Source organism: Buteo buteo, chromosome 2 (assembly GCF_964188355.1).
Source record: "Buteo buteo chromosome 2, bButBut1.hap1.1, whole genome shotgun sequence".
In the NCBI taxonomy this organism is placed as follows: Eukaryota; Metazoa; Chordata; class Aves; order Accipitriformes; family Accipitridae; genus Buteo; species Buteo buteo.
In genome coordinates, this window is record NC_134172.1 from 46,123,214 (window position 1) to 46,135,831 (window position 12,618).

General features: G+C 39.0%; 1 protein-coding gene across 5 annotated transcripts in view; it reads right to left on the reverse strand.

The window, feature by feature from the left end:
- The window catches only part of GADL1 (glutamate decarboxylase like 1), an 87,014-nt gene that overhangs the window by 38,732 nt on the left and 35,664 nt on the right, over positions 1–12,618 (reverse strand). For all 5 annotated transcript variants that reach the window (XM_075053024.1, XM_075053051.1, XM_075053044.1 and 2 more), the window contains exons 12-14: positions 7,890–8,089; positions 3,249–3,300; positions 55–144 (exon numbers count right to left, since the gene is read on the reverse strand). In XM_075053024.1, coding sequence (XP_074909125.1) covers positions 55–144; positions 3,249–3,300; positions 7,890–8,089 — 342 coding nt within the window. The remainder of the gene's footprint in view (positions 1–54; positions 145–3,248; positions 3,301–7,889; positions 8,090–12,618) is intronic.

Sequence of the window (12,618 nt, forward strand, 5' to 3'; positions counted from 1 at the left end):
TGGCATACAGATAAATGAGTAAACTACAGATAACATTGTTCATGTGACACTCACCTGGTGTAGCTTCTGCCAAAATTCAGGTCCATCCTCCATTTTTCTTAAGCTTGGTGGAATGTACCAAAAGCAAACATTTGCATACTCCGGCTAAACAAGAGAACAAGTGATTTCTTATGAGATATAACAAAAGGGACAGGAACACATATTATATATAGCTTGTCAGAGTTCTGCTTTTTTTTTTTTTGGGGGGGGGGAGCCTTTGAGTTTATACCCTTTTCATTAAAACTTCAATCTCCAACTAACCTCTTGTTTCCCTTTTTTGAAACTAGAAATAGTTTTCATATCATCCATTTCTCTTCCTGCTGCCAGCAAAATGAAACCTGTTGGGGTTCCTTTTTAATTTCTTCTTCCTATATACATATTTAACATTGCTTTGCTCACTACAAATTTTGATTAGAAAAAAGTGTAAGAGAGCATAGAGAGGTAACTTACAGATTTAAAAATTGAAGCAACTTTAAAGAGAAGAATACATTTTCTTTTTAGTGTTTTTCTTAAATGGAAATTTCCTGTGATGCATTTTACACAAAACACAAACTCAATTTTTGTCACCATTTAACACTTGTACACCTAGTCATTTTTCTGCCGCACGCTGCTTATCTCCTTTTATATCATATACCATACAGCACACTACAAAGTGCTGGAGTTAACGCTGGTTTTCTCAATTTCCACATTTTATAAGAATCTCAGGACCCCTTGCAGGGTACACGCCATACGCTGAATACATCTTGTCCAATATCTAAGCAGGCCTTTTGAGCAAAGACTGAGACTCCAGATCTCTGCTTCCCTCCAGAGAAATTTTGCCTTTAAACTCAGCAGAGAGTTACCTGCAAGACTCCCAACAAGAATGGCTGTTCACCATGCACCATGAAATAAAGCATTTTGTACTTATGAGGTTTCTGTTTCATACATGATTGAGAAAAACTTCCCAGCAGACCAGTCCAGGGCCTCTCTACATTTCCTGCTAATTCGGAACATTTTTTTAAATTTTTTTTTTTTTTACATGTACAGATAGCAATAGCACGAGGAATAGATGTGCCTTCTAATCCCATCCAACACTACCCATAAAACCACTCAGTCAAACTTGACCTACATTATTTGCAACACAGTATGTAACTGGGGTCTACATTATAACATGGATTATAAACTCACACACCCCTCTTCCCCTCCCACATGCCATCCTCATTAGTACTGGTTGAAAGGAAACAAAAATTGAAGTTAAAAGGGAGCTTAGTAGCTGGGTCACACCATCTCTTTGCCCCACTGTGAACGTGGCTGCTATCACAATCCCAGGCAGTTTCCTGAACGAGGAGAGCCCACCAGCTGAGACATGTTCTTTCATAAAAGGGCACTGAGAACTGCTCATATCATTTTCTGCCTCGCTTCAAAGAACGCATTAAATACAATTTAATCATCAAGAAGAATATCATTGTCAGCAGGAACAGAGCTGCAAACCTGCCACCTGCTGCCACTGAATGAAATAAAGCTCAGCTCCTAAAGTCCCATTTCTTTCCCCAAAGAGCATGCATTGAGTACACACATAAACACAGACCCTGAAAAGGCAGCGGCTTCTTCATGAGCACAAGCACTAGCTCGCTGTTACAGGGTTTATTTTAAAACTATTTAAAATCAGATGGCAGGAGTAGACAGATGGCATATATTACCATATTGCTTATACTGCCTTCTTGATTATCTCAGTTTCCTTTCACACATCAAATACATCATCCCCCTCTGAAAATACCATTCATCCTAGAAAAAACTTAACTACCCCCATGCTTCACTATTTCTGGTTATCTTGCCACAGCTCTTATCCAAGCAGGTAAGCAATTATACCACAGAAGAGTTCAAGATGACTCAAGCGCAAGTGGCATTTCCAGGCCATAGAGCAGTTCTTGTTGCAGGACTTTCCTCACTGCATGTATCAGAGGATCATCTTCCTGAGCTTCTTGTCCAAAGTCCAACTTCCTTTCAGAAAGGGCTCACGTAACTGGGCCTAGCTGCCTCCCAGCAGTTTTTCTTTGAATTCTCACTGCTTGTCCCCCTGCACCCCTGAAAACCTTTTCTTACCCCTTGCTCAATTTCCTTCTCATAGCCCGTACTATAGCACTCCCTCCAATCCCACTTTTAATCCGAGTGTCCTGTTCCTGCAGGAACTGAATAGCAGCCTCTGCTCTCACCAACAGCTTTCACATGTACAGTAGATCTGGGCTCTCTGCTAAGCTCTACAATAACAGAAAATGGAGAGCTTTTAACAGACTTGCCACTTTAGGAACCCCAGCATGTGCTGCTGGCCCAAAATTCTTCACTCCATGTAAAGTTTCCCAGTATGCACCTTGAAATTAGCCGTTTTCGAAGTTAAAGGGAAAAGTTTGTATTATATGAATAGTATAAAACATTTTTTATATTTCATATTTCTTCTAGCCTAACCCGGAATGTACATGGCATCAGCAAGTGTAAAGCAAATCTGCATCGTTTTGGTTTGCTGGTCTCCATGTGTGGCACGCACTTGGTTCCCCTTCCTCCTCCATGTGGTCTCTTCCTCCCCACACTACATACCCAGCTGTCTTTCACACACACAGTTTCAACAATGCAGGTTTTTCTAAAAAGACAGGTCTTTGCAACATCCCCAGCACGTTAGTCTTATTAACCAAAGAGCTGAGGATAAGTGCAAAAACAGCGCTTTAATTCTGCCCCCTTTACTCACTCTCCCCCAAGCAAGATCACCAACAGGTAATAAGCTGACAGATTTAGCAAAGATGAATGAAAAACACAATGTTTGGGTAGTTTGGGGGAAGACTGGTGTAAAAACAGAATTAAGGAAAAAAACACGGACTTTAATCATGAAAAGTCCATTTTTAGGATCAAAATATTCTTCCATCCAGCACACAGTCTTACCCTTAAGTCTGGCAAGCGCTGCTTTTCTGCAGCCAGACTTTTCACTTTAACAGAAAAGAGCTCCACCCATACCCCCTGAGGCAATACAGGCCCAGAAGCTAGGAAAATAGGTAGAGTAATGGTAGGGAATACAGAGCATGTTACATGTGTTCAATCATATCTATGTATCTCCAATACATAAACTTATTATATTATATACTTCAAATACATATAGGCAATTGGCTAAAAAGAACAAAATCAAACAATAGACACACACAACCCCCCAGTAATGACAACAGTTCAGTACCATTTTCACTTACCTCCAAAAGAAGCTGGAATCCCTCTCTTTTCTTAATTTCCTCCACTAGGTATCTGTAATTAAAAATGCAGGGTTTTAAAGCATAGAAGAAAACAATACATACAGACAACAACAAAAAAGGTCTTGAACATGTACACACTTTTTTCCTCCTCCTCTTTTTCCTTCTTTTCCCCTTTTTTTTTTTTTCCTCCCTAAAGAAACCAGAGTTAAACCTCATCTCTACCTGCTGTGAAAATGCAGTAGCTATCAGTTCCTGAAAACAAATGAAGGCTACAGCCAGCCAAGGAGCACTGAGGAGAGCCCAAATTCTGTCCCCAGGCAGAGATTTTCAGTGGAGCCACATGGCACAATTGATCCTATTTGCATCAGGCTGTGAACTTTCCCAAAGCAAATTTCCATTGATGTTGCTCTCTACAAATTAATTCCTCCACCTCTTTTTCCTCAAGTGATGATGCTGTGCTGCCATGCTATTTCATGGTCAGCCTGATATCTCTTACACTAGTACTGTCACCAGGACCTCTTCGTTTAGCCCAGAATTTAAAAGTTTCCACATACTTCAAGGCCAGCAGTTTTCCTAGTACTGTCCTTATTCCACACTGTATGCAACAGTGCACACTTCCATTCAGTGAGCCACTGCTGATGCACAATAATCCCTGGGCACCCTATGCTAACAATGCATTGAAATAAGTATTTCTTTCCTCTTTCACCTGTCAGCATGAAAAACACAGAAACCTTCAATAGGAAGATGGATTTGAATCAAAACTTTGGATCTAAACAGCTTCAATTTATAGAAGTTTTTTAAAACATGACCTCAACTTTGCCATGGCATACATCACACAGGAATTCTGAAGCTAAGAGGACACTGTGACATAGCTGGGACTTCTCTTATTCCCCCCCTTCCAAAGTGTTCCCAAGGAAAACTCCAAAGAAATCGCCTCAAATTCACACAGCTTTTCCACTTCAAGAGAATTTTAGTCCTCTACACAAAGATTTTGCTGTCTAACAGTAACAAAACTGAGACAGTTGACTACTCATTGTGTACAAATCTGTCCTTTTGTTGCATTTATTTGGCATTCTCCTGCCCGTGGCTGCATTACTGGTCATGACACAAATAATTATTTTATCCACTACTTGAGGAAGAAGAATACCATCAGAATAAGCCCCCTTGGTCCTATCCACATGCCTGAAACCCACCCCCACAGGGACACCTCTAGCTTTGATAGTAAGCTAAATACTTGTAAATGCCTGCATCTCTTACATTAAGAAAAATATTAATTAGCTTTGTCTAAACAGAGAACATACTTAAATCCTACCAACATCTATTTAAGGGTTAAATCCCCATTCTACTGATAGTTTAATGGTGACCAAAGCCAAGGCTCTAGATACAACCTCTAGTTGTATCTGAAATGCCTGCTATTCCACAGACGTACTGCAGAAACAGGTTGGCTAGGGAGCCAGTAAACAATACCCTAGATGGTAAATGTTTTTCAAAACAGAGCATGGGGAGTTGTCATGCTGTTTATCATTAACAAGTATCATGCGTGTGACTCATTACCTTTTAGCACACATCCCTGCAAAATGACTGCTGTGGTAGAGTGCCAGTTCCCACGACACGCAGCTCTGCGAGTTGCGCGGCACTGTGCACTGTTGAGATGCTTCCTCTCACTATAACAAGCTGAGGTTCTGGGTCTTTTCCGCCATGACCATTTAGATCCTACTGTGTGCATTTCTTTGTTACCTGGCTGTTAATGCCCACACTACTGTTTAGGCTGAAAGAGAGGTATGCTGAAAGGTAAGTAGGAGACTAGATATCATGTGAGCATGTTGGGAGGAACTTGTTTCTGTAGGGGAATTGTCTTAAGTAAAATCAAGCTCAGTCCTTTTGTCCTGTTGATGAGAAGATACTTGTCTGTGCCATAAAACCAACATTCAGCAAAATCAGCAGGCTATTCACAAGACAGTGGCCCTCCATTTTTTTTGTTTTAATTAAATCTTGTTTTAATTAAATCTTGAAAAAGAAACCTACTTATGACCACCTTTCCTCTGACAGTCCGTCCCCCCCCCCTTTTTTTTTTTAGGTCTTAAATTGTTAAAAGCTATTTTACAATGCTTAATACCCTTCCCTCTTATCACAAGTGCCTTTTTTTTTTTTCTTATATCACCATCTGACATAGGATATCTGATGTCGGTCAAGCTTACAACACCGTTAATCACATTCTTAACTACATTGCCAATAGCCTAAGAAGGCAGCCATTAGAAAATCCATCACCCATGACTTATCTTGCCAGGACCATTTGATGGCAGTGGAGCAATTTGCTCTGTGCATCTTTCCACAGTTGACAGTGGAATTTTATTATCATGTCATGGTTGCAGAATGTCAGAAGGGCTTGAGTCTCAGAGGACTGGAGTGCACAGAGAAGTGGTAGTTGCTATGATTAAGCCTTGCAGAAAATGAGGGGTGGAGATCTGCAGTGAAAGTAGACATATGTCTGCTAAGAGTGGGTGTCAGAAGAGGAATCAGGCAGAAAAACTGCAAAGATGCTGAAGCATAAAATGCAGAGCTGGTTATAGTTGTATTCTAAAAGCAGTTTACTTCTATTTTCTTTTTGGTATACTTCATAAAGCAATATCCCTGCAACAAAAATAATTGGAAAAAAAAAACAACCAGCAAAAAATTTTCTGAAGTGATCAGCAGGATGCTCTACTGTAGGTATTTTAAAAATAAGCCTTTCCAAATAGGTAGCATCACAATGTTCCTGGGATATCTAATACACTGAAAATATGATTTACCTCCAGAACAAGAAGAAATTAATGGAATAGCCAATAAGCCAAGTTTGATGCAACAGAAATACGTGCTTGCCATTACCCTAAAACCTTTGCAGCTCTGCCTGGCCATGGGGGGGAAAAAGTAATCTTGCTGTTAAATCCAATAGTCACTGGACTAGTTCCAGAATTAATCCAGGTCTGTGTTCAGAAATGCTGAAATACTGTCTTTGCAACATCAAAGTAACACCTACTGTAACAAATCAGGAAAAAGGCTGCACAGCTGTTGAGTAGTTAGGAAGCCTGGCATAGTGCCCATGTCCATGCAAACCCAAGGTAGCAATGCAGCTACTGTAAAGAATATACTTCATCACATAATGACCAAGAATTAAATTTCTTCTTAAAAAAAACAAAAACAACAAAAAAAAGACAACCCAGTCACTCCTTGGAAGCGCTACCAGCTGAATCCTAACATTCAAAGAAAATATTGATCCCAGAAAGGTCATTAATCACTACACTCTGTCAAATGACCTTGCCCAGTGACCTTGATAAGGCTCAATTCTCCTACTGATAGCAGAATGAATTACTTACTCTGTAGAGACACAGAACAGTACAATGCTTTGGAAAAAAAAACAAGGTGCAATTTAAGGAGAAGATATTAAGAAACACTTAACCACCCAAACAATGAGTGGCTTTAAAGAAATAAAATAGAGAAAAAAGCCACAGCTCATTTGGGCTTTTCTGGTTTTGCTTCTTTCTTTTTATTCCTTTCTAATCTACTCTGGGTTTGGGTCATGGGTATTTTTACCTTTTCTTTAAGTGACTTCATTAAAGTGAGACTATTCCTTTAATTGTCACTGGAGTAAAGATTCAATTCTTTTCAACTTGGTAGTCCATATCAAAAATAAAATGGTAAATTATATGGGTGACTTTTTCAATATCAATGATTTGACTTATGGTAGCATATAGCTAGCCCACGAACTGGTGAAGATTTCATTGGGGTTTACCTTGTATAAATTCTGAATAAATATGATACTTCAGGTGAATTGTTTTTAATGGGCCATTATCTAATAGAAGAAATAATATTGAAATAAGAAGACAAAGCAACCTGTGTATGGAAGTTTCTTCCCAGAAACTGAGCCATCACCATCACTTTAGAAACAACTTCTAGCAAGAATTTTGCAGAATTCACTTCTGAACCTCAGTTCTGCAAGATGAAAAATTTAGTAAAATTGAACAGGGCAGGCGAGGGGAAGATCACAAGCAAAAGGTGCTTCAGTCCCTAACAGAACACACTGTAAGCATTAAGAACTTCAGCAAATTTGTGGAGAAAAAACAAGCAGTATCTCAGAACAATATGCCTTAATAAACCTCTACTACATCCTAACATTAACAGAGTGTCCTCATACGAATTTCCCCACATCAGCTTTCTGCGTTTCCTCAGTCATGAGGAATGAAGTGAAGAGAAGAATGGTCAATTCACTTCTTGCTAGACACAGCTCAAGAGCCTGGCACATAGGGCTCCTTTTACAGTAACACCAGAACACAGTTACTAGTTAGAAGAGGGTGTATTGGCAAACCTGTCCTAAGTCTGGTTCAGATAACACAAATGTTAAACAACATAGATTGATAGTCGAATTTGGACTTCTATGTTTACCAACACCTATGCTTATTGCTAAAAGTAATAGTTACTACTAAATATTGTAGCAAATGTAATAACACTAATTATTATTGCTATTAGTTTCTCCTATTATACACAAACAAAAGGAGAGGGGAAAAAAAGTAACAATGTGGTCTGTTCCAGGATATGGAGTATCAGCAGTGTCAACATTTCAATCAATTAAACAGACTAGACATATTCAAAATTGTGAGGCAGTACCTAGCCAAAGCCAGTGCTCTGTTTACTCTCTCCTCAAGGCCTGTGGTTCCCAAGGCTTTCCACATCAGCCAGAATTTGAAGGCATCCGGACGCCTGCTGCACTGAATGGACTTGTCACCAGTGTCATAGCTGACATCGTAGAACTTGTCCTGCTGGAACAAGTATGCAGCCTTGGCAGAGTAACACTTCTTCAGGAGGCCCTATTAGAAACACAATAGAGACTTAGATTGCTGATTAGCATTTTCAGACCTTTTTATCTTCACGAGCCAAAGCCTTTTTTTTCTGTCTGTTCCAACTGCTTAGTAAAACAGAACTGAATGTGCAGGAAACTATCCAAAGTTTATGGTGTAGTTTAAGAACCCTGGATGAACCTGAACCCAGTGAAGTCAGCGCTGACAACAAGGAAACTTCTTTTTATTATTATATTCTTCATTAATGTCACTGAAGAGTTGCAGGTTGAAGAGGAATTCTGACTCAGATCTCACGAAACCATGGGATTTGGTGGGTACCACAGAAACAGTTGCCTGAAGACATACATAGGTGGTGGTAAAGAGGGAAGAGAAAGGAGAAGCTTATGTCCACTGCTCCAGTCCACAGATGAGAAGAACAGCCCCTAAGAAGCTTTCTACATGTTCACAAATGGCTCAATCTATTCCTTCTCTGTCAAACAAAGAACTTTATAAATGGCACAGTTAGTTGTAGGTAGGGAAGATTTTTATCCCCAAGAAATAAATGTTTAGCCCTTACCAGAAAACGGTCACTGAGTATCTAGCATAGGCTATCTGACTATTTGAGTGGAAACACCACAAGGAGACTAATACAACTTCAATTTTTGTCTCTTTTCACAGTTCAGATAATTTTAACATTTGAAAATAAGCCTCAGAAAAGGTACTCTAGCATACCCTAATTAAGGTTTGTTAATGAAATTATTTTTATTCAACAATCTCCAGTCTCCAACTTCTGAGAAGCTGTCTTGGCAGAGATGAGCAACAGAAAACAGACAAAGATAAATGAGTAACATGGCAAGTTCCAGCAAATAACAAAGCTGTGAAACAGAAAGGAGGCTGTCGTAGGTTTAAAGGTGCAGGGAAAGAGAAGAGGCATAGGACTGGCCATTGGCTGAAGAAAGAAATATCAAAGTATACTCTGTAATTCTATGATATAGAGAGAAGGGCTGGCAGAAAGCAGGTTTAAGAGCAGAGATGAGGGTGGCCCTACAAGGAGCCCAGGAGACAGAAAAGGTTGTAAATTTGTCAGTGATATTAAAAGTGGATAAGAAAAATAAACAACAGTCTATAAGATAATACCAGAAGAGAAATTCAGATGAGGTTAAAAACATGGCTACAGCATCTAATTCAGACCTGCAAACATGTATTTAAGTGACAGTTGAACCAGAAGTCTTCCATGCAGAACAGACCAAGGAACAGAAGTGGACAGCATGACAGAAGTTGCTAAACAGTATCTCGAAGAGCACAATTCATTTTCCAATTCAACATCACTCTTCAGTTTGAATGAACTGAAAAAGCATTTCACATTTCATCCTTTTCTCTGCATCTGCTGTAAGTCTGATTTTAAAATGGCAGAAAGTGTCTGACATCACTCTTAATCAAAGTGTCATATTCCTGTAACAGAGGTACAATTCTTGATCTACATTACAATACACTACTGATAACTTTGGAACTGGCAATAAAATAGAGAATAAAAGGTCAAGACAAAAAAATCCAAAGGAGAAATAATCCACTGGCATACACAGAATAAGTCTCCCTCTCTCCTAGCCTTTTCAGTTCCCTTCATCAATACTAAAACCAAAACAAACAAAAAAAACAGCCTGCACACCTATTCATAGATCACAAAAGGAGAACACAACTAAAGGTTTCTCCACAACTTCTGTAGGGGTTTGCCAATCCCACTGTAATACCACTGATTTGCAAAAAGGACAGCAAATTCAGTCTGAACTCTTTAGCCACAGGATCACATTCAGCCTCGTGAAAAGAGTTTATGTGACACCTTGGGGAAAAAAAAGGGGCAGCAGCTGCTCTCCCTCTGCAGTGATATGCTGCAGCACACGGTAGCCATAGCTGAAAAGCCAATGCTGGGTGCAGTTTTTTGCCATAAGATACTCACACCTGCATTCCAACTTTCTCAGGAAAAGAAAGGCAAGAAGCTCACATTAGAAACCAAAGAAAAGTCAAGCACTGAAGCATACACCCTTTCCAGTTTCTCTACAGCTCTCCGTTCTCTGGCTAGCAACTGAGCAACAGGAACAGGAGTCTGTTTGTCAAGCCATTGTGCCCTATTCATTTAGATCTCCATACTTTGATTTTCAGGGGAAATATAAGTTTACTAGACACAGTATTAAAAAAAAAAAAAAAAAAAAAAAAAGGCAGCAACATCTACAAATTTAATGTCTCTTGCTGACTTTAAAATTCTGCAGTGTTTCTGCAGTGAGAGTATAGCAGGGTTGATCAATGTAGGACTATCTTCTGCCTTATCAGAATGTAGTATAGCTGCACAATAGAGGACATCACAGGATATTAGTTCCCCTTATGCCTGTTGTCTGAGAAAATAACTTTTGTTTGTCACAAGAAACCTAAACTCAGTTGGTAATATTACAGAAAGACTGAGAAGTTCACCTAAGATCACAGTACAGCTGCAGAGTTTCATAGTTTAAAAACAAATGCTCTAGAATGAAAATATAACAAGAACAAATGTTCAATACCTCTGAGTGAACTCAAATTCCTAGAAACATATTTCATGTAAAAAAAAAATAAATGTGGGTACTGTCCTACTCTCCTGGTACATCTGAAGCTGACAAGACATGCTGGCTTGATGATCCCTTTTCATCTGCTTATCTTACTAATAATGCAACATGCTCAAGAAATCCTGCTGAAGATACTGCCTGCTGTCAATCTCCAGAGGCAAGTACAGTGACATCCTCCAGCATGTCACTAGAGCAGACAGGAAAAGAAAAAAAAACAAACATGCTTTGTCAGAAAGAAAGAAACACGACAGACCAATGCAAGAAGCAGGGTGGACCAGAAAGAGAAGGGAAGAGAAAGGGAATGTCGCAGAATAGAGTTTGGGCAGGGAAGACAACACAAGAGGAAAAAAAAATCCAAGATAAATGTTACGCTCAATAAAGCGGTTACTCCTGCTGAAGACAAAGTCATCTCAGTTTTCCTAGTCAAATGATAGAAAAAAAGAAAAAAGGAAAAAAGTATGCTTTCTAACTCAACATTCTCAGTCCCAAGAAGACCCCAACAGTCTTCCACACAGTAACTAAGGTGCTTCATCTGTTCAGAAGAATTGCAAAAATTTCATTAGAACTGCCCCATTTGACAAGTTCGAGATTCTTTCTTCAGCATCTTTTATCTTTCTACCCTTTGTACAGAGACTAATGGTAGTGCTCTGCCTTATACTGGGGCTGTTAAAGTTTGGAAAATGGAAATACTGTTTTTATGGAGGCTCCAGTCCACTACAAAGTTTGAAATAGCCTTTGGTTTTGATGAAGTTGCAATGTGCTCTAATTAATGGCAAATAAATGAATAATTATTGATAGTGAAATCAAGTTATAAGAGCTCCAGTTTCATAATTCAAGATATTTTTCTCATTGAACACACTTATCTACAGCAAGCCTTCTGCTGTCTTTCCATTTCCATTGCTAGTTAAAAGTGAATTTCAATTTCATTAACAAAACAGCTTTTTCCCCCAAAACAAACATCTTCCTGATTTGCCTCATCTGAAGCAATAAGGATGCTTTTTGAAGGCATACTTTTGAAAGGCATATTTGAAAATTCTCAAAAGCAGTGCAGTGCAAAAAGCCATCCCTGTAATACATCTCAAGAAGTGAGAAAGAGCTCTCAGTTGTACTAAGCCCACGCAGAAAGCAATGGGAATAGAGTATTTGCTGCAACTGCCCTGGAAAGGAATCAGCGAAGTAGATACCTTTGTGATACTGCTAATAATGAGGAAGAGATGACACTGTAGATGGCTACTATGATCACCTCAATCAATTCTATTCTGTGTTAAACTGGGATTTCATTAGCTACATTCTTTGAGACTTTATTTTTAACTAATAAGTGAAAATTCTGCTCATTACCTAGAATTGATTGCTAATTACCTAACCTAGTGCTACACTCCAACAAGTCACAGAACTTCAGCATTGGTGATAAACGTTAGTTCTCTATTTATATGGTGATAATATTCACATTTATATGGATTATAGCAAGGACAAATTAGAGTAGCTCTGTTGCCTTAAGGTTGTATGTAGAACCCAAGACTGATTCATAGCATTTTAAGAACATGTAAGAACAAAAGTTGACACTCATGTTTTGAGAATATCAGTCCATCTAGCTTTGTGTTTAAACAGTCACTGCAATTCACGCCACAGGAATACAAGTGTTTTCTGAGTAAGTCTATCTTATTACAGAAGTGATGAAATTTACCCAGGGCATGGCAGTGAAAAAGGGATAGCTGTGCATTTCCTGAGTGCTTTAAGCACTGAGGAACTGCTGTCATTGATCTGAGCTTTTACAGAGGATTAACCAATCTCTCTTTCCCTTTGGTGAAAACACTTCTCCCTTCTAAGCAAGTCAAACATTTGTTTCTCTTTTCGCTCTCTATCTTCTTTGGAAATCATTCCAATTTTGTTTCACTAAGGCTGGAAGATTGTCTTTTATGAACATTTCACTGCAGTTTATTGTTTGGGTTTTTTTCAATCTGTATAGGA